The sequence below is a fragment of the Ranitomeya variabilis genome, chromosome 1 (assembly GCF_051348905.1).
Source record: "Ranitomeya variabilis isolate aRanVar5 chromosome 1, aRanVar5.hap1, whole genome shotgun sequence".
In the NCBI taxonomy this organism is placed as follows: Eukaryota; Metazoa; Chordata; class Amphibia; order Anura; family Dendrobatidae; genus Ranitomeya; species Ranitomeya variabilis.
In genome coordinates this window covers 182,778,663-182,806,342 of record NC_135232.1, presented here as the reverse complement: position 1 = coordinate 182,806,342, position 27,680 = coordinate 182,778,663, and the positions used below count along the sequence as shown (strand labels likewise).

General features: G+C 44.8%; 1 protein-coding gene across 2 annotated transcripts in view; it reads left to right on the top strand.

Annotated features, from left to right (window-relative positions):
* The first annotated feature begins 274 nt into the window (after positions 1-274).
* Positions 275-27,680, top strand: part of LOX (lysyl oxidase) — a 108,663-nt gene continuing 81,257 nt past the window's right edge. The window contains exon 1 of one of the 2 annotated variants that reach the window (XM_077290922.1): positions 275-1,123. In XM_077290922.1, coding sequence (XP_077147037.1) covers positions 504-1,123 — 620 coding nt within the window. In that variant the 5' untranslated portion in view covers positions 275-503. Of the gene's footprint in view, positions 1,174-27,680 lie in introns of both variants that reach the window. The other variant, XM_077290911.1, reaches the window with a different exon arrangement.

The following is a 27,680-nucleotide window of genomic DNA, read 5'->3' as shown; positions in this document are numbered from 1 at the left end:
ATGATTGGTGCTCAATACTCAATAATGTAGCTTTATATCTATATATTTTTAGTTTAAATTACAGCTGAGATTTAACAGAAAATCTTCATGAGCAGAGTCTTAACTTTTGTGTTAGTTTACACTCCATCTGTGAGTGTTTCTGTTCATTGTTTGGATAGTTAGGTCTTGAAGATAAGCTAAGCCCCTCGTTCTAAATCGCATTCTATGAACAAATAACAGAGGAGGCAGTCGGCCAATAAACCTTGTATAACTTTTATAAAACTTGCCAGAAACTTTAAAAACTCCCATCACTCCTCCCCTCTGTTCACCAGTACAAGCACCAGCAAAACTATAGAAATATGAGAAGTGGCTCACTCCTCTCCTTTGCCTAAAACACAGACAAGCTGCTGCCCTTTCATTGACAATAATTGCTTCTATTCTGAGCTTTTGACTTTTTCTCATACTTCTGTGATTTGTATGACTTTTTCATTGAAATCTCAATACTTTACATTTTTATTTGGAAGATGGACTCCTCTAAAGTGAATTTATTTTTACTGCATCTTGTTGGTCTCCTATTATATTGTGTTTTGCAAGGCACCTGCCAACATCAGAGGATAGCTGGAGGTCCAAACCCTTTATGGAGGCAAAGAGTTCAGTGGCAGAACAATGGAAGAGTGTACAGTCTATTGAGCCAGGGCTCGGAATATCAGCCATCAAGGAGAAGAACTTCTACATCTAATTCATCACACAGCCCCTTGCTGCTATTAAGCAGCAGAAATAATACATCTCCAGGAGCTTCAGGGAGACCACAAGCTTCCAGACCTGAAAACCCTCAGACTGAAGTTCCACAAACCACAGGCTCAAATCAGGCAAGTGGGACTGCTGGTCGTCACTGGTTCCAGGCTGGCAGACCAAGAAGTCAAGGAGAGGATGCTTCTCCTAGACAAAGAAACAGACAAGAGAGTGCTACTGATAGGAGGCATACTCCTGCACAGCCATCAAGTCCACAACCATCACAAAGAGTTAATGCAACTGCAAACAGGGCCAGACTGGACATGATGCAAGGAGATGATCCCTATAACCCTTACAAGTACAATGATGACAATCCCTATTACAACTACTATGACACCTACGACAGGCCAAGGTCATCTGACAGACAGCGACCTGGTTATGGTACCCGGAACCATCAGTATGGTAAGATATAGAAATGCATGGAGGAATGTCAATAAATAATATGGCATAATTTATATGTAAATATGTATATGTAAAAATGTATCAACGCTATGCATGGAAATACCCAGAAATATTGTCATTTTGACTAATAAAATTTGACCTAGTTTCGAGACATATAAGAGCCTCAAGGGGGCCCCAATATACCACAATAGTCTCTGAAGGCAGACTATCTAATGTGTCAGACGCGGCTAATTTATACAATTGTTATGTAGATAGTAAATGGCTACTTAATGCATAAAATATACACAATGGGCAGAGTCTAATATTACAATGACAGATTTAGTGGCAGTACTGCATGTGTACAGCGTCCGACATACTTCTGTTACACATTCATGAACAGTCAATAAAACGTAGCTGCAAGTTATCAAGTCTGAGTAAGGATATATATAGTTCTGGAGACTAAATGGAAAACACTGAAGGAACATAAATCCAGAGGATCGAGTCTGGCAAGTGAACAACTAGGCGGAGATATATAGATCTATGTCACGCATTAACCTAAAAATAGAAAACAAATGTATTTTCCCTTTCAACTCCGTATCCACTGAAGCAATCTGAATTCCTAGACTTTGTTATCAACAATCTGTTACCAAGATGATCTCCAGGCATGGGTACGGTAAGGATGGACATGATGACAATAAGGAGTAGCATGTAGGGAAACGTATAGTCATAGTCACCCTTGGACGACCATATCACTATCTGTTTTTACCTTTAATGAGAATCTGTGCAGAATTCCTGCTTGTTTGTATTTTAGACCATGTAAATTTCTAAGTGTTTTTCCAACTTTTTTTGGCTGTTTTCCCAGAGAATAATCATGACCACTATCTATGGATATCAGTAACTTATCAGCAATGTCTTACCAAATGAATTATACTGCTTGATATGTTGATCTGATGTAGAACAAAAACAGTATGCCATAATGAGGCCATTAGAATGAAGCAGCAGTGTGCATGGTCTACTGCCACTCTTTCCTTTCTCTATGGGACTGATGGAGAGATGTATTTAGCTTTTTTCCGCAGCCCTATAGGTAATGAATGGAGCAGACAAACATTCTAATAGAGGTAAAAGTGCATCGGTCAGGCTATCAGTGGGGGACCAAACACTCAGGCCCCACCAATTTAAAAATGATCATCTATTCATTGGCTCAACTTGTTCCAACTGTACGACTCCTTTAAAGCTAACCTAAAGCTGTACCTAACCTCGCATGCTTGGGATAGGTCATCAGTATTGGATCAGTGGATGTCAATTTAAAGTGATAAAGGATGTGGAATGGATTCTAATTGGTAGGTAATGTCAGCAGGATTTCACACTACAAACTATTTATATGTAAGTAGCACTTTCAAGTCCAGCAATACCTTTACATTGTCAGTCCATTCCTCCGCTCCTAAGAAATCAGCGTTTGACTTGATATTTAAATGAAGAGCTATTAGTATATGAAGCCTCTGTCACTACAGCTCTATTTCTTGGCCAGCGCTGCCTACTACTGCTTGCCTGACAACTGTCAGTGAGGCAGGAAGAGGAGGTGCTAGGCCTGGAATAGAGCTGGATTGGCAGAGACTTAATATCTACACATAGTTCTTCAGCTCATTTACATCTTGATTCAAACACTGATTTCTCGATAATGGAAACATGGACTGGCCTTGTAAAGGTTTTTGCTGGTTGTTTTTGAAAGAGCTACATGTATATATAAATAGTTTAGGGGGTGAAATCCTGCGGGCATTCCTTCAAGGGCTCACTCACATTGGTGAGTACCATATGATGCTTCTCTCATGCAAGAGAGAATCGGATGCTATATGCAAATGACTCTCGGCTCCATCTCTGATGCTAGCGTGAGCCAAGTATCATTCTCTTGCATGAGAGAATCACAGCACAGGTACGGAGAAGATGGAGAAAGTAATTTCTCCATATCCTCCATTGCCGATGCAGTCCGATGCTTCACACACACTCATAGACTTGTATGGGTGCATGCAATCCGATTCTTGGATGCACTTGCAGCATGCAGCTAATGTTTTCTCATGCCGAATCGGCATGAAAAAATAATCTCAGATCTGCACTGCCCCGTAGAATTACATTGGGCCGAGTGCTATTGGATAAAACATCGAATAGCACTTGGCCATGTTATACTGCCGTGTGAGCGAACCATAAACTGGCATTTGGCAGCTGTTCATGAGTGCTCTCAATATAAGGTCCAAGAGGGGTCAATGCAAGTGAATGAGGCTATCATTCTAATATCACTAGTTTTCAGCTAGAGATAGTAGAAACTTAAGAACTGGTCAACTTAACAATCTGGGGAAAAGGAATGCAAGCTCAGCAACGCTAAAGTGCCTGGAAGAGCAAAGATTGTAAAGAAATCCCACTCAGCATCTAACCAATTCAAGAACACTTGGTGTAAGATTGTCAAAATCCACAATCAATAGACGCCTCAATAATAAAAATACAGAGGGTTTAACTCAGGAAGCAAAGCACTGATAACACTCAAGAACAGAGAGAACGTAAAGCCCAGATAAGCCTTTACTAGGCTATATTTGAAAGCGCAGGATGAATTGTGAAAAATATAGAGCTTTACATTCTGCTTGGATTCAGTCAAAAACTACAAAACTAATTGGATGATGCTTCACTATACAGATGGATAATAACCACAACATACCACAAAAGTAACCAACCAGTTTCTTAAAGTGAACCTGTCAGCAGTTTTGGCCGATATAAGATACGGCCATCACCTTTCAGGGCTGATATACAGCATTCTATAATGCGGTATATCTGCTCCCAAACCGACCTGCAAGAGAAGAAAAATATCTTTTATTATACTCACCTGCAGGGCAGTCCGGTCCGATGGGCATCGCTCTTCTTGGTCCGTCGCCTCCCGTTTTCTTATGATCCCATCCTCCTGCTTACTTCGTGTGGATGACGCGTCTCTTCGTCATCCACACAGTCTCCTCGGCACAGCGCTCCTGCACAGGCGTACTTCTCTGCCCTGTCGAGGGCAGAACAAAGCACTACATGTGCACCAATGCTCTGTGACCTTTTCCGGCACCTGCGCACTGCAATACTTTGCTCTGCTCTCAACAGGGCAGAGAAGTGTGCCTACGTAGGATCGCGGTGCCAAGGAGACGCATCATCCAAAGGAAGCAAGCAGGAGGGCGGCATCGCATGAAGAAGGGGGGCGCCGGACCAAGAAGAGTGACATCCATAGGGCCAGACCACCCCACAGGTGAGTATAATTAAAGTTATTTTTCTTCTCTTACAGGTTGGGTTGAGGGAAGACATACAGCATTATAGAATACTGTATATCAGCCCTGAGAGGTGATGGCCATATCTTATATTGGCCAAACGTGGTGACAGGTTCCCTTTAAGATAAAGTAATGGGATATTCTTCAGTGGCTGACTTTGACCTGACTCAGCATGCATTTGGCTTACTGAATATAAAAATTAAGGTTGAGAAACCCTCAACCAGAATTAATGGGAATCTATCAGTAGGATCAACCCTCCTAAACCATTGATATGGACACATAGGTCATAGCTGAATAAAGTAATTTCTTGATATTTGCAATCCGATGTTTTTTTCAGAAAAATCTATGTTTTTGTTATATGCAAATGGGCTATTAAGGTCTATGAGCTGGACACTGATCTACATGGAAATTTGCCTTCAGAGCTTGTTTTTAATTAAAGGGGGAGTTACCAGTGTGAGATATATAAATAATACAGTACAGTAGAAGTGAGCGTTCTACTTATAAAGATATTTGCTGCAGTTCTCACAGCTCTGCTGTATTGCAGCACGATTTCAACTCTAGCTGCCTGTGAGATGAAAGCTGAAACACTAAGAGGACTCCTGGATATCTGTTAAAGGGGTTGTCCAGCCTTAGGTTACAAATCTGCAGTCACTCTATAACCTGCTGTTGATTTGTTCATTCTGCCTTACAAACACCCTCTGATGAAGGCGGAAGCCGAAACGCGCACCGGGGTGGATGCCACTAGGATGAAGGAGCTCCTTTTGATTGTGTATGTCATTTGTTTCTACACACTACTACCATATGGCTTACAATGTTAGGTGATTTACCAAATTAGGCTTATACCATACCAGGAGCATTGTCTCCTGTCTTCCTCTACTTAAACACTACATCCATTTCTTTGTACTTACAGATTACAAATCTATTTGCATATGGATTTTGTGTATGATTATTTTTCAGTTGTGATATCACCTACTGCACTTGCACTTTACCTATTTCTACATATACATGTCTATACTTGATAAATATGGCTAGTCACTTTGTGCTTATTGTTATGCACTTTATATCATGAATGACTCCACTATACTAGCCCTGTTGGCTCTCCTTCTAGGACAATTGTCCATATCCTTCTAGGGTCTGCGTTCCTGTTTTTATTCTCCTTTAATTTTTTTTATTGTTTTATCATTGTTCTGTTACCCCCATATCACCTGGTTCTAATAAAGTATTCTTTATTCATAATCATTGTACTGGGACTTTCTGGTCGATTTTTTTCCTCATCTTCCTGCCTTACAAACATTGCATTTGGCTTACATTTATCCTGTGCTCTATGCTGAGCGTTTACATCGCGGTCTCCATGTAAATCTCCAAAATACATCATTCAGACAGAACTCCCAGCGGAAGATTCCCTATAATTAGGCAGATGGAGACACTGTGGTTGTCATCTGGTCTATGATCTGCTGGTGTATGCCTTTCTAAGTGTGCATAAAAGGGCAGTCGGCCACAGTTTTGTTCACTTCTGAAAAGAAGGACAACGCTGAACAGAGGCCAGACAAAACAAAGATAAATTCCGCTGCCTGATTATATTGAATGGATCCCTCAGGGGTTTCATCTGAATCATGTCATTCAGAGATTTAGATGTAAACCATGATGGAAGTGCTCAGCATTGAGCACCGGAGAGATGTGATCCAAAATTGTATGTAAAATGTTCTCAATAAAAGCTTCAACTCATCCACAAAAAAGGAAGTCTCTACTCAGGTCTGTCATCAGTCAATGGAAATATAGAGGTTTCCACGGTACTAGTAGCACAAAGGCTTTGGTTCATGGCAACCCAAAAGAAAACCAGCAAATTCTGCATTCCCAAATCCAAATGCCCCCCTCCCCTTTGCTCCCCACAAGCCTAAACCACATTTAGCACCCACATCTTTGGCATCTCTGTAGCGATGAGAGCCAAGTTAATTTATGGGTACATGTCTCCAGAAGCATGAGCTGGGCACAATATACATACATTACAGTGTACGGGCACTACATTGTTTCTAGCAAACACCCATGGAGTAAAAATCATCCCTACAACTGTAGTTAAATTCCCAGAGGGGTGTAATTTCCAAAATGGGTTGACTTCTCTTCTGCCGGTTAGGGGCTCTGTATATGGAATCCGCAAACTATTCTATGATAATTTGTTCTCTAAGAGTCAAGTAGCGCTCCTTCTGTTCTGAGTCTCACCATGTGGCTATACAGTACTATACAGCCACATATGAGGTATTGTCATGTTCAGGAGAAATTGTGTGACAAATTTTGGTGCCATTTTACCCATTTACTCTTGTGAAAATGTAAAATCTGGGGCAAAAACTAAATTTTTCTGGCAATAAATGTAACTATTTTTTCTTCACCGCCCAATGGTATAAAATTTTGTGACACACCAGTGGTGTCAAAATGATCACTGGATGAATTCCCCAGGGGGTGTAGTTTGTAAAATGAAGTCACTTATGGGGCTCTGCTGTTCTAGCACCTCTGGGGCTCTGCCAGTGTCACATGACACTCTCTAGCTTTTACATATACTGGTTGGTAACCGGTTCATGCAGCATTACATGAACACCCGATTTCTTACATTATGGCTGGTCAGAACATTATTACCATCCACCTTTCATGTCTCCGCTATTTCCTCGTAGATTGTAAGCTTGTGAGCAGGGCCCTCACTACTCTTGGTATCTGTGGATTTATGTGATTATTGTTATGCTGTAAGATCTTTTATTGTCTGTACAAGTCCCCTCGAAAATGTAAAGGGCTGCGGAATATGTTGGCACTATAGAAATAAAATTATTATTATTATCTAACCATTCCAGTACAATCTGCACTACAATATAGTGCTCATTCCATTCCAAACTTTGCACTGTGCCTCGTAAGTGGTTTTCAACCATATATGGGGTATTGGTGCACTCAGGAGAAATTGCTTAAATTGTACCATTCATTTTCTCATATTAATCCTTTTGAAAATTGAAAACATGGGGCCAAAGAAATATTTTACTGGAAAGAATGGTAATTTTCCATTGACTCAGACCAGTGTTATATATTAATATGAATCACCTGATGGTTAAAATGCTCAGTACACTCCTAGATGAATTCCTAAAGGGGTGTAGTTTCCAAAATGGGGTCACTTGTGGGGGTTTCTGCTGTTTGGCATGTCAGAGGCTCTTCAAATGTGACATGGCATCCGCAATATATTCTAGCCAAAATTGTGCTCCAGAATTCAATTGGCGCTCCATCCTTTCTGAGCCCTGTCGTGTGCCCAAACAGTAGTTTTACACCTCACTTGGGGTATCGGTGTACTTAGGATACATTGCACCACAAATTGTATGGTCCATTTTTTCCTGTTATTCTTGTGAATACGAAAAAATTTGGGGTTAAAGCAACATTTTTGCAGGAAAAACTTATTTTTTAATTTACACAGGTCAATGTTATAACATTTTGTGTAGTACCTGTGGGTTCAGGTACACCTCTAGATAACCAGGAGTACATACTCTCATGGGTACAAATTAGGTAGTAAGTGAAGCCCAAATAGTTTAAATATGGTATGAAAAAAATCTTTATTGCACAAAGCTCATTCACAATAAAAAGTGGCTGTCTGCCAGAGTACAAAATACATGACGAGAGATGAGAAGGGAAGGAAATACAACAAAACAACCAATCAAGATGCCTCCAAAATTGTTAGAACCAAGAGCAAGTAAAAAAGTCGTAACATGAGCACCCCTTAATCCTGGCCAGTTTATCTGTCAATGGGGAACTCACACCGGCAGTTGCCGGTCTAATATAAACAAATATATCATTGCTCATGAGCCCAAACATAGCACGTGCTTACCCATGTGGGAAGGAGAGACCTCGACTGGCTGAATATACAAACCCCGATGCCCCCCGAGGAAGCCAGCTACGCAAAACTCACCGAGGTTTGTATATTCAGCCTTCAACTTTTTGAATGTGTGAATTATTGTGCGAATATGAAAGCACTTTGAGCGGTGCAGTTTTTAAAATGGTATCACTTTGGGTATTTTCTATCACATAGGCACCTCAAAGTCACTTCAAATGTGATGTGGTGTCTAATAAATGATTTTATAAATCTTGTTGGAACAATTAGAAATTACTGATAAACTTTTAATCCTTCTAATTTCCTACCCTACCAAAAAATAATTGTTTCAAAAATGATGCTGAATTTGTAAATTGTGAATTTTTTCAACTTTTTGACAAAATTACAATATTTGCACAAATAAACGCAAAAAATGTTGACCTAAATTTACCTCTAACATAAAGTATAATGTGTCTTTAAAAAACACTCTCAGAATCACTGGGATTCACTGAAGCATTCCAGAGTTATTATCGCAAAGTGACACTAGTCAGAATTGGTAAACTTGACCTGGTCAGGAAATGGAAAACAGGCTTTGGGGTCAAGGGGATTAGGAGACTAAATGATAGATCCCCTCCAGTCAAGAGTCTTCCTCTAATTTCAGCAGAATTGAAGTGGTTTGCTTCTGGACTACTGACTATTTTAAAACTTTCTGCTACTAAGTAGTACCAGATTTTGACATATGGGTTTTCTTGGCACTGCTTCAAAACTGATTTTAATAACTGATACCTCTAACTGCTTAATTGCACACATTTTTAGATTAGCTTAGATTTTGTTCCAAACAATTGCTTCAATGAGGATCTTCCATCACAATATGTTGACCTTTTGAATGGCAGTGTATAAAGGTCTCACGCCTGCACCAATGATTGATGGCAACTTTGTACACTGGCAGATAAACAGTGGATGTCAATTATTGTTGAGAGAAAAGGAAAAGAACGGAGGGTGTACTGCTGATACAACCTAACAATTAATCTATGGAGTGTAACTGTCATTTCACGTAACTTTGTAGAATATGTTCCGTGTGTACACAAGGAATAACAGTTTCTAGCAATTTTTTAACAGATTTGAAAATGTGTAGGCTCTAGACACAAGAAGTTACAGCAACTTCTCTTTGCCTCTATATCGCTAAAACGGTTTCCAACATCTCTCCATAGACTTCTACTGACAGCTGCTGTAATCTGATCCCTTAATAAAAACAGATCAGAAGTCAGATTTGAGCAGTGAACTCAAGAGCAGGAGACAGATGGGTCAGGGGAGAGAAGTGACTGATCAAGGGGAAAGAGGCATTTTCTCTAAAATGATATATTACAAAGTTTTTTATCTTTGCTTGTACTGTTGGTCTATGAAAAGAATGATTGCTAATTAAAGAGAACAGAATATTTTGATGACCCGCCTGATTTTAAGCGGCCCGCCAGCTAGCTGTCACTTCTGACAGTCGCCCCCAGCACCGCTCGGCCAGACGCTTCTGAGGAGGACCGCTGGTGGCTGGAGTGAAGGCCCCGAGCTCTGTACGTCACGTGCAATGTGAGCAGCAGAGCCGGGTTGATCACCGTTTTATCGGTGGCGGCGGCCATCTTCCCGAGGCCGCGCGTGCGCAGATGGCGTGCTCTGCTTCACGGGGCTTCAGGAAAATGGCCGCGGAAGGCCGCGTGTGCGCAGATGGAGATCACAGCGGCCATTTTCCTGAAGCCGAGTTTGCAGATTTAGATCTCGGCTTCAGGAAAATGGCCTCCACGATCTCCATTTTCCTGAAGCCCCGTGAAGCAGAGCACTCCATCTGCGCATGCGCGGCCTCGGGAAGATGGCCGCCGCCACCGATATTCAACCCGGCTCTGCTGCTCACATTACATTCCGGGCCGCTGGGTCACCTCACCGGTGGAAGGAACCCTGCGCACGCCACACCACTACTGGGGGGCATGGACACCAGGCCGTGGCGTCGCCCACCTAAGCAGGAAGGGACCCTGCTCAGGTGCACGCCACACCGCATCACCTCACCTCTGCTGACACCATGCCTCCTGTGACCCTGCTCTGCCACCACCAGCCCTCAGGTAAGATACTGTAAATTCGGACAATAAGACGGACCCCCATCTTATAAAAAATCTTTTTTTCTGCAATTTTCACCCCAAATTTGGGGTGCGCCTTATGGTCCGGTGCGTCTTATAGTCCGAAAAATATGGTAATTATATTAGTCCGGCCCTCTAAAACCATCCCAATTTCTCATGCGGCCCCATGGCAAAAGGAGTGTGTAGGAGTAGCTATGTGTGGCCATTATACGGTACGAAGTATCATGTTCTGCCAATATACAGTATGGAGCATCATGTGTGGTCATATACAGTATGGAGCATCATGTGTGGCCATTATACAGTATGGAGCATCATGTGTGGCCATTATACAGTATGGAGCATCATGTGTGGCCATTATACAGTATGGAGCACTGTGTGGCCATATTTTTTTGTTTATAATTATTCTTTATGAAACAGTGTGATCAGCAGTGCTAAATGGGTGTGGTTGGGACGTGGATATGGGTGTGGCTAGTTATGAATGGGTGTGGTCAGAGGCGTGGCCTAAAATTTGCCATGGCGCGCTTTGCGCGCCGCAAACTTTGTCCCTCTTTCCCATCTTCAAAAGTTGTGAGGTATGTTAAAAGTAGTAGGGGCGCAACAAAATAGTTTTGCCTAGGGTACCGTAATCTCTCGGGCCGGCCCTGTTTCTAGCACTGTTCAGCTGCTCCATATTGCTCAGCTGGTGTGTTCCATGTTGCCATCTCATCCCACTGAACTGTATACCAGTGTAAGAAAATGTGCTGGATTCAGTTTGTGGCTTCAGTTGATAAGCCTTGATGAAGGAAAATTGGGGTGGATTAATTAAGGGGGTGTGTAGTTTAAAAAACCAACTTCAAAATTTGTATTAGAGAATTCTTCAGGGAAGGGGAAAAGAAGAAGTGACTCCTTTATAGGACCTACATGCAGGGCCAGTTTTAGACAAAGTGGGGCCCTGGGCAAAAGTTTAAAGTGAGGCCCCAAATGCTAACATATTGCACAATCACACATAAAGTTCAGGCCGGTTAACGAGCCTGACAATATTGAAGTTCTTCGATGCTTGTTTCCCAGCCTCGTTAGGGTAGGTGCACATGTTTGGTAATTGGCAGTGCTTTGGATGCAGCACATGTCCGCTGTATCCAAAGCACTACCGTCTATTGAACACAGGTGATTCAGCATGTGTTCATTGAACCATGCGGATTCACCGTGTCCAATACATTGTACGGGTGAAATTTATCTTACAGAGTCTCGTGTCTCCGAAAGATAAATAGACATGCTGCGATCTAGAAAGATGTGCCGCATGTCCGTCTCCACAGGTAAGCCGCGGGCGTCGTGCACGCATAGTGGGCATGGGATTTCTTGAAATCCCATCCACTATGCTGTAACATCTAGACGCTGTGCAAGCACGCAGCGTCCAACCCGCATCGTTTACTGAGTGTGTGCACCTACCCTTACTCTGGCTGAGGAAGAATGATTGGTACACATAACTCTCGATACAGTATAATGCAGGTCCCATATAGTACATATAGTAAAATGCACTCCACTTGGCCCTTGTGTATAATGCAGCCCCCCTCAGAGTATACAGCAGCCCCCTCATAGAGTACTCATAGAGTATACTGCAGCCCCCCTCAGAGTATAATGTAGTCCCCTCATAGAGCATAATGCAGTCCCCCTCAGAGTATAATGCAGCCCCTTCAGAGTATAATTCAGCCCCCCACAGACAGTATAATGCAGCCCCCTCAGAGTTTAATGCAGCCACACATACAGTATAATGCAGCCCCCAGAGTATAAAACAGCTCCCTCAGAGTATACTGCATCCCCACACACAAAGTATAATGTCCCCCACAAACACACACAGTTGTTGTGAATTAGACCTTTTTGGCTCCCTCTAGTGGTTACTAGTGATATGACTCTGGGATTTCCTTCCCTCTGTTTGCACCCAGCTGGGTCGTTACTTCAGGGGTGTTGCTATATAAACCTCCTGGAACCTTAGTCCAGTGCCTGGCATCGGTGTTATCAGACACATTCTGTTTGCTCCTGTTTGCTGGTCCTGGTTCGTGCTAAATTAAGCTAAGTCTTGCTACTTTGTTTTTTGGGTTATTTGTTTGCTATCATTTTTGTCCAGCTTGTACTAAATGTGATTCCTGACCTTGCTGGAAGCTCTAGGGGGCTGGTGTTCTCCCCCCGGGCCGTTAGACGGTTCGGGGGTTCTTGAATTTCCAGTGTGGATATTTTTGATAGGATTTTTTGCTGACCATATAAGTTATCTTTCTATATTCTGCTATTAGCTAGTGGGCCTCTCTTTGCTAAATTCCTAGCTCATTCTTATGTTTGTCTTTTCCTCTTACCTCACCGTTATTATTTGTGGGGGGCTTCTATCCAACTTTTTGGGGTATTTCCTCTGGAGGCAAGAAAGGTCTTTCTTTTCCCTTCTAGGGGTAGTTAGCTCTCCGGCTGGCGCGAGACGTCTAGGATCAACGTAGGAACGTTCCCCGGCTGCTGGTATTTGTGGTGCTAGGATTAGTTATATGGTCAGCCCAGTTACCACTGCCCTATGAGCTGGTTTTCTGTATTTACTGACTTAGCATAATTCCTGAGACCCTCTGCCATTGGGGTCATAACAGTATGCCAGGCCAATATTGAATGTTTAAAGCATTGCAGAAGTGGGATAATAAGAAAGGAAATTCTGAGGTTTTTTTTTTCCTTCCTTCTCTTCCTCCCCTTTACCTTTGAGTGGCGTGTGCTTGCTGCAGACATGAATGTGCAGACCTTGATTACAAGTGTTGACCAGCTGGCAGCTCGTGTGCAGGGTATACAAGATTTTGTTACCAGTAGTCCTATGTCTGAACCTAAAATACCTATTCCGGAATTGTTTTCTGGAGACCGATTTAGGTTTAGGAATTTCAAGAATAATTGTAAATTGTTTCTTTCTCTGAGACCCCGTTCATCTGGAGATTCAGCTCAGCAAGTTAAAATTGTTATTTCTTTTTTGCGGGGCGACCCTCAGGATTGGGCTTTCTCGCTAGCGCCAGGAGATCCGGCATTGGCGAATCTTGATGCGTTTTTTCTGGCGCTCGGATTGCTTTACGAGGAACCCAATCTTGGAATTCAGGCAGAAAAAGCCTTGCTGGCTATTTCTCAGGGTCAGGATGAAGCTGAAGTGTATTGCCAAAAATTTCGGAAATGGTCCGTGCTTACTCAGTGGAATGAGTGTGCTCTGGCCGCAAATTTCAGAAATGGCCTTTCTGAAGCCATTAAGAATGTGATGGTGGGTTTCCCCATTCCTACAAGTCTGAATGATTCTATGGCGCTTGCTATTCAAATTGACCGGCGTTTGCGGGAGCGCAAGACCGCTAATCCTCTGGTGGTGTTGTCTGAACAAACACCTGATTTAATGCAATGTGATAGAATTCAGACTAGAAATGAACGGAAAAATCATAGACGTCAGAATGGGTTGTGTTTTTACTGTGGTGATTCTACACATGTTATATCAGCATGCTCTAAACGCCTAACAAGGGTTGTTAGTCCTGTCGCCATTGGTAATTTGCAACCTAAATTTATTTTGTCTGTGACTTTAATTTGCTCTTTGTCTTCTTACCCTGTTATGGCGTTTGTGGATTCAGGTGCCGCCCTGAGTCTTATGGATCTGTCATTTGCCAAGCGCTGTGGTTTTGTTCTTGAACCGTTAGTAAATCCTATTCCTCTTAGAGGTATTGATGCTACGCCATTGGCGGAAAATAAACCGCAGTTTTGGACGCAGGTGACCATGTGCATGACTCCTGAACATTGGGAGGTGATTCGTTTTCTTGTTCTGCATAAAATGCATGATTTGGTCGTTTTGGGTCTGCCATGGTTACAGACCCACAATCCAGTCTTGGATTGGAAGGCAATGTCTGTGTCAAGTTGGGGCTGTCAGGGAATTCATGCTGATTCCCCGCCGGTGTCTATTGCTTCCTCTACTCCTTCGGAAGTTCCTGAGTATTTGTCTGATTATCAGGATGTATTCAGTGAGTCCAGATCCAGTGCTCTGCCTCCTCATAGGGACTGTGACTGCGCCATAGATTTGATTCCAGGTAGTAAATTTCCTAAGGGAAGATTATTTAATCTGTCAGTACCTGAGCATGCCGCAATGCGTTCATATATCAAGGAGTCTCTGGAGAAGGGGCATATCCGTCCATCCTCTTCCCCTCTTGGTGCGGGATTCTTTTTTGTGGCTAAGAAGGACGGATCTTTGAGACCTTGTATTGACTATCGGCTACTGAATAAAATCACTGTAAAATTTCAGTATCCTTTGCCTCTCTTGTCGGACTTGTTTGCCCGGATTAAGGGTGCCAAGTGGTTCACCAAGATAGATCTTCGTGGTGCATACAACCTTGTGCGCATTAAGCAAGGTGATGAATGGAAGACTGCATTTAATACGCCCGAAGGTCATTTTGAGTACTTGGTGATGCCTTTTGGGCTTTCTAATGCTCCCTCAGTATTTCAGTCCTTTATGCATGATATTTTCCGGAAGTATCTGGATAAATTTATGATTGTTTATCTGGACGATATTCTGGTTTTCTCTGAAGATTGGGACTCACATGTGGAGCAGGTCAGGATGGTGTTTCAGGTTTTGCGTGAGAATGCCTTGTTTGTTAAAGGCTCAAAGTGTCTCTTTGGAGTTCAGAAAGTTCCCTTTTTGGGGTTTATTTTTTCCCCTTCTGCTGTGGAGATGGACCCAGTCAAGGTCCGAGCTATTCATGAGTGGACTCAACCCACGTCAGTTAAGAGTCTTCAGAAGTTCTTGGGTTTTGCTAACTTCTACCGTCGTTTTATCGCTAATTTTTCTAGCGTTGTTAAACCTTTGACGGATATGACCAAGAAAGGTTCTGATGTTTCTAACTGGGCTCCTGCAGCCGTGGAGGCGTTCCAGGAGTTGAAGCGCCGGTTTACTTCGGCGCCTGTTTTGTGCCAGCCTGATGTCTCACTTCCCTTTCAGGTCGAGGTGGATGCTTCTGAGATTGGGGCAGGGGCCGTTTTGTCACAGAGAGGCCCTGGTTGCTCGGTAATGAGACCATGTGCTTTCTTCTCTAGGAAGTTTTCGCCTGCTGAGCGGAATTATGATGTGGGCAATCGGGAATTACTGGCCATGAAGTGGGCATTTGAGGAGTGGCGTCATTGGCTTGAGGGTGCTAAGCATCGTGTGGTGGTCTTGACTGATCACAAAAATTTGATGTATCTCGAGTCTGCTAAACGCTTGAATCCTAGACAGGCCCGCTGGTCATTGTTTTTCTCCCGTTTTGACTTTGTGGTCTCGTATTTACCAGGTTCAAAGAATGTGAAAGCTGATGCTCTTTCAAGGAGCTTTGTGCCTGACTCTCCTGGAGTCACAGAACCTGTTGGTATTCTTAAAGAAGGAGTTATTTTGTCAGCCATTTCTCCTGATTTGCGACGTGTGTTGCAGAGATTTCAAGCTGGTAGACCTGACTCTTGTCCACCTGACAGACTGTTTGTTTCTGATAAGTGGACCAGCAGAGTCATTTCCGAGGTTCATTCCTCGGTGTTGGCAGGTCATCCGGGAATTTTTGGCACCAGAGATCTGGTGGCTAGGTCATTTTGGTGGCCTTTCTTGTCACGGGATGTACGGTCATTTGTGCAGTCCTGTGGGACTTGTGCTCAAGCTAAGCCTTGCTGTTCCCGTGCCAGCGGGTTGCTCTTGCCCTTGCCTGTCCCGAAGAGGCCTTGGACACATATTTCCATGGATTTCATTTCTGATCTCCCGGTGTCTCGGGGTATGTCTGTCATCTGGGTGGTATGTGATCGCTTTTCAAAAATGGTCCATTTGGTGCCTTTGCCTAAGCTGCCTTCCTCTTCCGATCTGGTTCCTGTGTTCCTTCAGAATGTGGTTCGTTTACACGGCATTCCTGAGAATATTGTGTCTGACAGAGGATCCCAGTTTGTTTCCAGGTTCTGGCGATCCTTTTGTGCTAGGATGGGCATTGATTTATCGTTCTCGTCTGCCTTTCATCCTCAGACTAATGGACAAACTGAGCGAACTAATCAGACTCTGGAAGCTTACTTGAGGTGTTTTGTTTCGGCAGATCAGGATGATTGGGTGACCTTCTTGCCGTTGGCTGAGTTTGCCCTAAATAATCGGGCTAGTTCCGCTACTTTGGTTTCGCCATTTTTCTGCAACTCTGGTTTCCATCCTCGTTTTTCCTCGGGACATGTGGAGCCTTCTGACTGTCCTGGAGTAGATTCTGTGGTGGATAGGTTGCAGCAGATCTGGAATCATGTGGTGGACAACTTAAAGTTGTCACAGGAGAAGGCTCAGCGTTTTGCCAACCGCCGCCGCGGTGTGGGTCCCCGACTTCGTGTTGGGGATTTGGTGTGGCTGTCTTCTCGATTTGTTCCTATGAAGGTCTCCTCTCCTAAATTTAAGCCTCGCTTCATCGGTCCTTACAAGATATTGGAAATCCTTAATCCTGTGTCCTTTCGCTTGGATCTTCCGGTTTCGTTTGCCATTCACAACGTGTTCCATAGGTCTTTGTTACGACGCTACATTGTGCCTGTGGTTCCTTCTGCTGAGCCTCCTGCTCCGGTGTTGGTTGAGGGCGAGTTGGAGTACGTGGTGGAGAAGATATTGGATTCTCGTCTCTCCAGGCGGAGGCTTCAGTATTTGGTCAAGTGGAAGGGTTATGGTCAGGAGGATAATTCCTGGGTGGTTGCCTCTGATGTGCATGCGGCCGATTTAGATCGTGCCTTTCACGCTGCTCATCCTGATCGCCCTGGTGGTCTTGGTGAGGGTTCGGTGACCCCTCCTTAAGGGGGGGGGTACTGTTGTGAATTAGACCTTTTTGGCTCCCTCTAGTGGTTACTAGTGATATGACTCTGGGATTTCCTTCCCTCTGTTTGCACCCAGCTGGGTCGTTACTTCAGGGGTGTTGCTATATAAACCTCCTGGAACCTTAGTCCAGTGCCTGGCATCGGTGTTATCAGACACATTCTGTTTGCTCCTGTTTGCTGGTCCTGGTTCGTGCTAAATTAAGCTAAGTCTTGCTACTTTGTTTTTTGGGTTATTTGTTTGCTATCATTTTTGTCCAGCTTGTACTAAATGTGATTCCTGACCTTGCTGGAAGCTCTAGGGGGCTGGTGTTCTCCCCCCGGGCCGTTAGACGGTTCGGGGGTTCTTGAATTTCCAGTGTGGATATTTTTGATAGGATTTTTTGCTGACCATATAAGTTATCTTTCTATATTCTGCTATTAGCTAGTGGGCCTCTCTTTGCTAAATTCCTAGCTCATTCTTATGTTTGTCTTTTCCTCTTACCTCACCGTTATTATTTGTGGGGGGCTTCTATCCAACTTTTTGGGGTATTTCCTCTGGAGGCAAGAAAGGTCTTTCTTTTCCCTTCTAGGGGTAGTTAGCTCTCCGTCTGGCGCGAGACGTCTAGGATCAACGTAGGAACGTTCCCCGGCTGCTGGTATTTGTGGTGCTAGGATTAGTTATATGGTCAGCCCAGTTACCACTGCCCTATGAGCTGGTTTTCTGTATTTACTGACTTAGCATAATTCCTGAGACCCTCTGCCATTGGGGTCATAACACACAGTATAGTGCTGCCCTCTCACACACAGTATAATGCAGCCCCTTCAGAGTATAATGCAGCCCCCTAAGAGTATAATGCAGCCCCCTAAGAGTATAATGCAGCCCCATACACAGTATAATGCAGCCCTCCAGAGTTTAAAGCAGCCCTTTCAGAATATAATCCTACCCCAGAGTATAAAGCAGCCCTCCAGAGTATAAAGCGGCCCGCTCAGAATATAATGCAGTCCCCCACGCATAGTATAATGCAGCCCCCTCACACAGTATAATGCAGACCCCACACACACAGTGTAATGCAGCCCCTTCAGTGTATAATGCAGCTACCTATCAGTATAATGCAGCCCCCTAAGAGTATAATACAGCCCCACACACACACTCATACAGTATAATGCAACCCCAAAGTATAAAGCAGCCCCCTCAGAGTATAATGCAGCTCCACACACACAGTATAATGCAGCCTTCCCACACAAACACTATAATTCAGGCACCCCACAGACACACAGCATAGTGCAGCAGACACACACAATACTTACCTCTCCTCATTCCCCCTCTGTTCTGGCTTCTGCAGAGCATCTCAGCATCTCATCAGCTCCACTGTTGGCACACACTGAGTCAGAGGCATAGGGGGAGTGATGGGAGAGGGAGTCCTCCATCACTGCCTTCAACTGCATCGACATCTATGATGCCGATAAGATGAATGCGCAATGTGGGCCACGGCGCTGGGCCCCTCTTACTCAGGGGCCCAATAGCGGCCACTGGCTGGGGGCCCCTGGATGAGTGGGGGCCCTAGACGACTGCCTGGTCTGCCTGTCCCTAACGCCGGGAACCTGTCAGCTGATACATGCTGCTCAAACTGGTAGCAGTATGTATCAGCCACTAGCTGCACAATCTCAGCCATGTACTTGCTAACTATTTTCTGTTCTACCAAGCGATGATCTCTTCCAGCTCAGATCTATCACAGATTGCTCCTGCCAGTGATTCTCATACTTTCAGTAATGTCATTTTGATAGAGCAGCTTCTTCTCTTCTGCAATGCTCTGTTGACGGGGCTTCACTGCCAATATATTGCTGATTGATAGCCGCCTCCCTGCTGCCTAACTGTGGGGAGCCAGCTGTCAATCAGAAAGATGTCGGCAGTGATGCCCTATCAAAAGAGCAGACCAGAGCTCTAATGACAGGAGGTGACATAAAGTCAGAGAGTCACTGTCTGAATCAGCAGATATTTCCAGGCAGAACAGGTAGGTAGTTAGCACCTATTTGTCGGTAAAGTTCTTGGCCCCATAGAAAAAAAATAACTGAAATCCTGGATATCACCTTTAATTACTGCCCCTATAGATTACCTTTGATCCATGGAGATCCTAGAAGTGGGATGTCCTGTGATCAACTCATGATTTTGGGTCCATTGTAACAGAAATGGATTGATAATAGTAGTTAACCACAAATTTCAACTATCCTTGCACATATTGATTAACAGCTTAAAGCCTATGCACAGTGTATTATTATTATTATTTATTATTATAGCGCCATTTATTCCATGGAGCTTTACATGTGAGGAGGGGTATACATAATAAAAACAGGTACAATAATCTTGAACAATACAAGTCGCAACTGGTACAGGAGGAAAGAGGACCCTGCCAGCAAAGGGCTCACAATCTACAAGTGATGGGTGAGGATACAGTAGGTGGGGATAGAGCTGGTCATGCAGTGGTTTGGTCGATCGGTGGTTACTGCAGGTTGTAGGCTTGCCAGAAGAGGTAGGTCTTCAGGTTCTTTTTGAAGGTTTCGATGGTAGGTGAGAGTCTAATATGTTATGGTAGAGAGTTCCAGAGTAGGGGTGATGCGCAAGAGAAATCTTGTATGCGATTGTGGGAAGAGGAGATAAGAGGGGAGTAGAGAAGGAGATATTGTGAGGATCGGAGGTTGCGTGCAGGAAAGTACCAGGAGACGAAGTCACAGATGTATGGAGAAGACAGGTTGTGGATGGCTTTGTATGTCATGGTTAGGCTTTTGTACTTGAGTCTCTGGGTAATGGGGAGCCAGTGAAGGGATTGACAGAGGGGAGAGGCCAGGGAATAGCGGGGGGACAGGTGGATTAGTCGGGCAGCTGAGTTTAGAATAGTTTGGAGGGGTGCGAGAGTGTTAGAGGGGAGGCCACAGAGCAGGAGGTTAGAGTAGTTGAGGCGGGAGATGAAGAGGGCATGGACTAGGGTTTTTGCAGATTCTTGGTTTAGGAATGTACGGATCCATGAAATATTTTTGAGTTGAAGGTGGCAGGAAGTGGAAAGGGCTTGGATATGCGGTTTGAAGGAGAGATCAGTGTCGAGTATTACCCCGAGACAGCGAGCTTGTGGGACTGGGGAGAGTGGGCAGCTGTTTACTGTAATGGATAGGTTCGTTGGGGGGGTCACGTGAGATGGGGGAAAGACAATTAATTCTGTTTTGTCTATGTTAAGTTTTAGAAATCTAGCGGAGAAGAAGGATGAAATAGCGGATAGACATTGAGGGATTCTAGTTAGTAGGGTGGTGATATCTGGTCCAGAGAAGTAGATCTGTGTATCATCAGCATAGAGATGATACTGAAAACAGTGAGATTCTATGAGCTGCCCCAGGCCAAAAGTGTAAAAGGAGAAGAGCAGGGGCCCTAGAACTGAACCTTGAGAGACGCTGAATGTTCGGTCAGTTAGGTATGATGAGATCCAGGATAGGGCCAAGTCTGTGATACCAAGAGATGAGATGGTCTGTAGTAATAGGGAATGGTCCACTGTGTCAAAGGCAGAGGACAGGTTCAGGAGGAGGAGGATAGAGTAGTGTCGCTTGCTCTTGGCGGTTAATAGATCATTGGTGACCTTAGGGCAGTTTCAGTGGAGTGGTGAGACTGGAAGCCTGATTGTAAGCAGTCTGAGAGGGAGCAGGAAGATAGATGGGAGGACAGTTCAAGATGGACGTGTTGTTCCAGTAGTTTTGAGGCATAGGGGAGAAGTGATATAGGGCGATAGCTAGATACAGAGGATGGGTCAAGAAAAGGCTTTTTGAGGATAGGTGTGATTGAGGCATGTTTAAAGCTTGAGGGGAAAACACCAGTTGTTAGTGATAGGTTAAAGAGATGGGTTAGGGTTGGGATGAGGACTGTGGCGAGGTTTGGGATGAAGTGGGAAGGGATCGGGTCAAGTGCACAGGTGGTGAGATGCGATCTTGAGAGTAGAGTGGAGAGTCAATCTTCTGTAATGGTGGAGAAGTTGGTTTTGGAGGTGGAGGGCTGGGTAGTTGGGAGGAAGGGCTCTAGGGGTTGTCGACTAAAACTGTTTCTGATGTTCTCAATCTTCTGCTTGAAAAATGAGGCAAAGTCTTCAGCTGAGATGAGTAGGGAGGGAGGAGATGCTGGGGGACGGAGAAGAGAGTTGAAGGTGTTGAATAACTGTTTAGGGTTGTGAGACAGGGAGGATATGAGAGATGAGAAGTAGGTTTTTTTGCTGTGGCGAGTGTGGTCTTGAAAGTAGTGAGGGACTGTTTGAATGCGATAAAGTGCTCATTGGAGTGGGATCTTTTCCATCTCCGCTCTGCAGCCCTGGAAGCTCGCCTCAGTTCTTTGGTCAGGCTGGTGTTCCAGGGCTGTCTGTTGATTTTGCGAGCTTTGGTATGTGTGAGAGGGGCAAAAGTTTCCAAAGCAGCAGCTATTGTGGTGTTATATAGATCGGCAGCGTCATCCACATTGTGTAGGGAACTTATGTCTGTGAGAGGGAGGAGGGATTCAGAGAGTGAATGTAGATCAAGGTGTTTAAGATTTCTGCGAGGGTGTTCAAGTTTGTGGTATGGGGATTGTAGACAAGGAGTGGAGAGGGAAGAGAATGTGAGTAGATTGTGGTCAGAAAGAGGAAGAGGTGAGTTAGAGAGGTTAGATAGGGAGCAGAGGCGGGTGAAGATGAGGTCCAATGTGTGACCATCTTTGTGAGTGGCTGCAGAAGACCATTGAGTGAGGCCGAAGGAGGAAGTGAGAGATAGAAGTTTAGTGGCAGCTGAGAGGGACTGTCAATGGGTATGTTGAAGTCGCCCATGATGATAGTGGGGATGTCCGCAGAAAGGAAATGAAGTAGCCAGGTGGTGAAGTGGTCAAAGAAGATGGCTGGCCCTGGGGGGCGGTAAATGACAGCCAGTTGGAGGTTGGTGGGGCCATAGATGCGCACAGAGTGCACCTCAAAGGAAGGGAGGGTAACAGAGGGTGGCAGTGGGATTGGGGTGAAGGAGCAGTTATCTGACAGGAGAAAACCAACTCCTCCGCCATGCTTCCTGCTGTGGCGGGGTGTGTGAGAAAGGTGGAAGCCACCATATGAAAGTGCAGCAGGAGAGGCTGTGTCAGAAGGGGTGAGCCAGGTTTTGGTGATGGCGAGGAAGGAAAGTTTGGTAGTAACAAAAAGATCGTGGATGTAGGAAAGTTTGTTGCAGACAGAGCGAGCGTTCCACAGAGCTCCTGTTAGTGGGACAGGGGAAGTGGGGGCTGGGCGAATGGCTATAAGGTTAGAGAGGTTACGGAAATTTGTGATAGAGCGTGGATGGGAGGTAGAACTGACTGTGGGGATGTGGTGAGGAGGATCAGGATTTGGAGAGATATCCCCAGCAGTGAGAAGGAGCAGAGAAAGTGTTAGCAGGTGGGAGCAGGAGAGGGCATGAGGTGGCTGTCTGTCCTTGGAGACAGAGGATTGTATGTTAAGGAACAGTTCTGAGGAGGAGGTGAGATGGATGGGGAGGATTGAAGAAGAGATGTACAGTTCTTTACTAGGAGAAGGGATTAGGGGAGTTTGCAGAAAGAGAAGAATTATAGGGGTGAAAGTGAAAACAAACAGAAACATTGTTTACAGTGACTGGCCAGTTCCCTTCAGTTCCCTTCTGGTTCAATTCTGGTTTTAATTCTAAATTAATCTTCACACTTCTAGGACACACTTATCGGAATCACACTGCAGACTAAAGTCAATGACTTGTTCTATGCAATATATGTACAACTAAGTGCATTCAGGTGTGAAGCAAAGAGGAGTGGTCTCTGCTCATCTTGGTCAGGGAATTAAGAGTGGACCAGATGCATACAATCAAGCCAGAGTAAGCAAGGTCATAAATAACACTGGGGTAGGCTGGGGTTAGCTGAAAGGCATACCATGTGAATGCTAGGAGCAGAGGAAAGTCTGTGTGGAAAGTTGGGTGATGTACTATGTGCACTTCATAGACAGACAAGGCAGGAGAGCAGGCTGGAGAGCTGGGTGCATGAACATATCATGTGAATGCTAGAGCAGAGAAAAGTCAGTGGAAAGTTGGGTGATGTACTATGTGCACTTCATAGACAGACAAGGCAAGGCAGCAGACTGGAGAGCTGGGTGCATGAACATAGTGTATGCAGAAAGCTATCAATCTGTAGTGGGGGAGTCGTCAACAAGAGACCTGCCAATTCAGTCCCCATGCTGTTTATTCATAGCTTTCAGCCTATGAATATTATAGCAAAAAAGCTGTCAACTAATGATTAGTTTGGAAGTGTGTCAAGCTCATCCCTGAAAGGTGTAGCAGTGTTGCAGCAGATGAAAAGTGATTACAGTATTTTTCGGACTTTAATATGCATCGGACCATGAGACGCACCTATGTTTTAGAGGAGAAAATTAGAAAAAAATGTAAGCAAAAAATGTGATCAATTCTGTACTTAATATTCCCTATCCTGGATTATATGGCCCCCTCATCCCTATCCTGGTATGCATGGCCCCTCTCATCCCTATCCTGGTATGCATGGCCTCTCTCATCCCTATCCTGGCATGCATGGTCTCCTCATCCCCATCCTGGTATGCATGGCCCCCTCATCCCCATCCTGGTATGCATGGCCCCTCTCATCCCTATCCTGGTATGCATGGCCTCTCTCATCCCTATCCTGGCATGCATGGTCTCCTCATCCCCATCCTGGTATGCATGGGCCCCCTCTTTCTTATCCTAGTATGCATGGTCTTCTCATCCCTATCCTGGTATGCATGACTCCCTCATCCCTATCCTGGTGTACATGCCCCCCTCATCCCCATCCTGATATGCATGTCCCCCTTATCTTTAGCCCGGTAGGCATGTGACATGTCCCACTCATCCCTATCCTGGTAAGAATGGTCCCCCTTATCCATATCCTGGTATGCAGGGCCCCCATCTCTGTCCTGGTATGCATGACCCCATCCTTATCCCCATACTGACGAGTGTCCGTCTAATCACAGTTATAAGGTACTAGATGGTGGCCCGATTCTAACGCATCGGGTATTCTAGATTATGCATGTAGTTTATTTCCGAAGATTTCAGAATAATGCAATGAATACACAGGATTCGGCTGGCCGGGTGCGACCAATTAGCGAAGCGTGGTTCAAATCCCGCGGCAATTCGCGGCCGGACTGTGCCTGTCGCTGATTGTTCGTGGCCGGCTACGTAGTATATAGCACAGCTACGTAGTATATAGCACAGCCACGTAGTATATAGCACAGCCCACGCAGTATATAACACAGCTCACGTAGTATAGAGCACAGCCCACGTATTATATAGCACAGACCATGCAGTATATAACACAGCCCACGTAGTATAGAGCACAGCCCACGTAGTATATAGCACAGACCACGCAGCACGCAGTATATAACACAGGCCACGTAGTATATAACACTAACACGTAGTATATAGCACAGCCCATGTAGTATATAGCACAGCCCATGTAGTATATAGCACAGCGAGGTACTATATAACACAGCCCATGCAGTATATAACAGCCCATGCAGTATATAACACAGCCCACGTAATATATAACACAGCCCACATAGTATATAGCAGTGTGGGCTCCATATCCCTGTTAAAAAAAGAATTAAAATAAAAATTTGTTATATACTCACCTTCCGGCGGCCTCCGGATCCAGCCCAGGCTTTTAGCAATGCTCCTCGCGACGCTCCATTCCCAGGAATGCCTTGCGGCAATAACCCATAATGATGTAGCGCTCTCGCGAGACCGCTACGTCATCATCTCGCGAGACTGCTATATCATCACGGGTCATTGCCTCAATGCATTCTTGGGACCGGAGCGTCGCGAGGAGCGGGAAAGTCTGGCGCGGACGACGGAAGGTGAGAATATTATGATTTTTTTAATTATTATTTTTAACATTGTATGTTTTTAAAACGTAAAACGTTGGTCACACTTACAGGCTTAATGGCAGCATTAACGGACTGCGTTACACCGCGTTATGCCGCGGTGTAACGCAGTCCGTTTAACGGACTTCTGAAACGCTATGTGGGCGCTGACTGGAGGGGAGTATGAAGGGGACACTGACTGGAGGGGAGAAGGGAAGGGGCACTGACTGGAGGGGAGTAGGGAGGGGCCAATTCGTGGCCGGACTGTGCCTGTCGCTGATTGGTCGCGCCCAGCCGGCCGCGACCAATCAGCGACGCGGGATTTCCGTTACAGGCAAACAGACAGAAGTGGAAAACAGACAAACAGATGGAAGTGGACCTTAGACAATTATATATATAGATAGCAATATAGGAGCATTGCTATACCTTATAGCCTGTCAGCCCTACATACACAAGTTAGTTATGTCATGCAGTGTGCATGATCTAACTAACTTTCTAGTGCCTGGTGACTCGGATGTCATCATGACAACATCAGGTCACCATGGCAACGATCGTGACCCCGGAATGACATCATGGGGTCTCCAATCCAAGTGCAGAGGGGCTTTCTTCACTGTCTGCTCCCGGAATGCTGTGATCGAGTTCTCTTGCAGCAGTTAGAGGGTTAAAGTGCCAGGAGCGGTCCCGCACTGCTCCTGGCACGTTAACCCCATAAATGCTACGATCAGCTGACACTCGTCAAAGATCGCGCGCACACAGCCTCTGTGTGATCACCATAACGTATCCATCCATCCCAGGTCCTTAAGTACCAGGCCACAGGGACGTATGGATACATCTAAGGTGATAAAGGGGTTAATGTAACGGTCTGGGTGGTTGAAACACTGTGCCGTGGTCCGAAGAGAGCCTGGAGGGGCGTGACTAGGTGTCAAACCTCTGATGCACGGTGGCTGACGAAACGTGCTACTCCAGGACCCTGGGTAGATGACAAGGAACCAGAGGCAGGTACAGCCAGGGATGGTGGGCTTGGCAAGCACAGACAGGCACAGCTGAGAGGCATGCTGGCCGGAACGGCAGGTAGGCAAGCTGGCGGTAACGGCTGATATACAGGCAGGTGGACATGGCTGATAGGCTAGTGGGCACAGCTGATAGACAGGCTGGCAGGCGTGGCTGATAGGCAGGCATACAAGAATACAAGCAATGGGACCTGAGAACTAACAAGAATGTTACAAACAGACTTACAATGTTGCACAGGCACCTTCCACCTGGTGGAGATGCCTTAAATTATAAGTGTTCCCCAGCCATTGGCCCTTTAAGGCACCGGGACCGCGTGCGCAGTGCCCGGGAATCTGTGAGCAGTGTGCAGACCCGCTGCAGCTACAGGAGGATGAGGATGGGCTGTGGGACCGCGGTGGTGAGTATGTCGGCGTCTCTTCTGGGGAGGAAGGCAGAGTGCAGAGATGCTGGAGCCATAACAGCAACAGCAGGAGAAGGAGCAGGAGGTATGAGGCTGCAGTGGTGAGAGCATTGGCATCTCTTCCAGGGATGGGGGTGCAAAAACACTGGCATTACACTTTACTATTCACAATAACTGTAATTTTGATCAGCTCATGAGCCTGCTCCATACACCTGAACTTGTTTTGGAACATACATGCCTGTCTAGTGTTAGAAAGGGATTGCATATTTTTAAAATTCAGATATTTTTTGTGTTAAATTGTACATCAGAAGCTATTTAACAACATACAGTTTGCCTGGGAAATTAATGTTTTATACAATGAACTTTTAAGTTTCCATCTAAAATTTGGTAACTATGGGTATGATATTCTTAATACGGATCTAATCTTAGTATTCTGAGTGCACAGTGGTGTACTGTTGTAAACCATGCTAACTGGTCCTTCTATTAAAGATCTGAATTGCAATGTGCATTAAGGTACAAAAACAGTGGAGTATAGAGAAGGGTAGCAAAATTTATATGTTTGATTTTACAAACCTTATATGGACAAAAATATTAGGACATACTTCTTAATCATTCAATTCTGGTTTTTCATAGCATTCTATTGCAGCAGGTAATTAAAATCAAGTACCTAGCCATGCAGTCTTCCTTTACAAACATTTGTGTAAGAATGGATCATTCGAAAAAGGTCACTGAATTGAAGTGTGGTACTGTTCTAGGATGCCACACTTGTAACCAGTCAATATGTAAAATTTCCTACCTCTTAAATATTCTATAATCGACTGTGAGTAGTAGAATTGAAAAGTCAAAGCATTTAGGAACCACAGCAACTCAGCAAGGAAGTGGCAGAGAATGTAAAGCCACAGAATAGGGTCATTAATTGCTGAGGTGAAATGATACAGAATCCCAAACGTCCTCAGGCATTAATATCAGCATAAAAACTGTGCGCTGAGAACTTCTTGGCAAGGATGTCTATGGCCAAGCTTCCCTATGCAAGTATTCCATCACCAAGCACAATGTCAGGCTATTATTTGGGGTTAAAGCGTGCCGGCTTAGGATTCTGGACTGTGGAGTGACAAGTCACACTTCTCTTCCTAGCAGTCTGGTGGACGTTGTCTAGGTTTGGTGAATGTCAAGAGTACATTAACGGTCTCACTGCATTGTGCCTCTCCATTG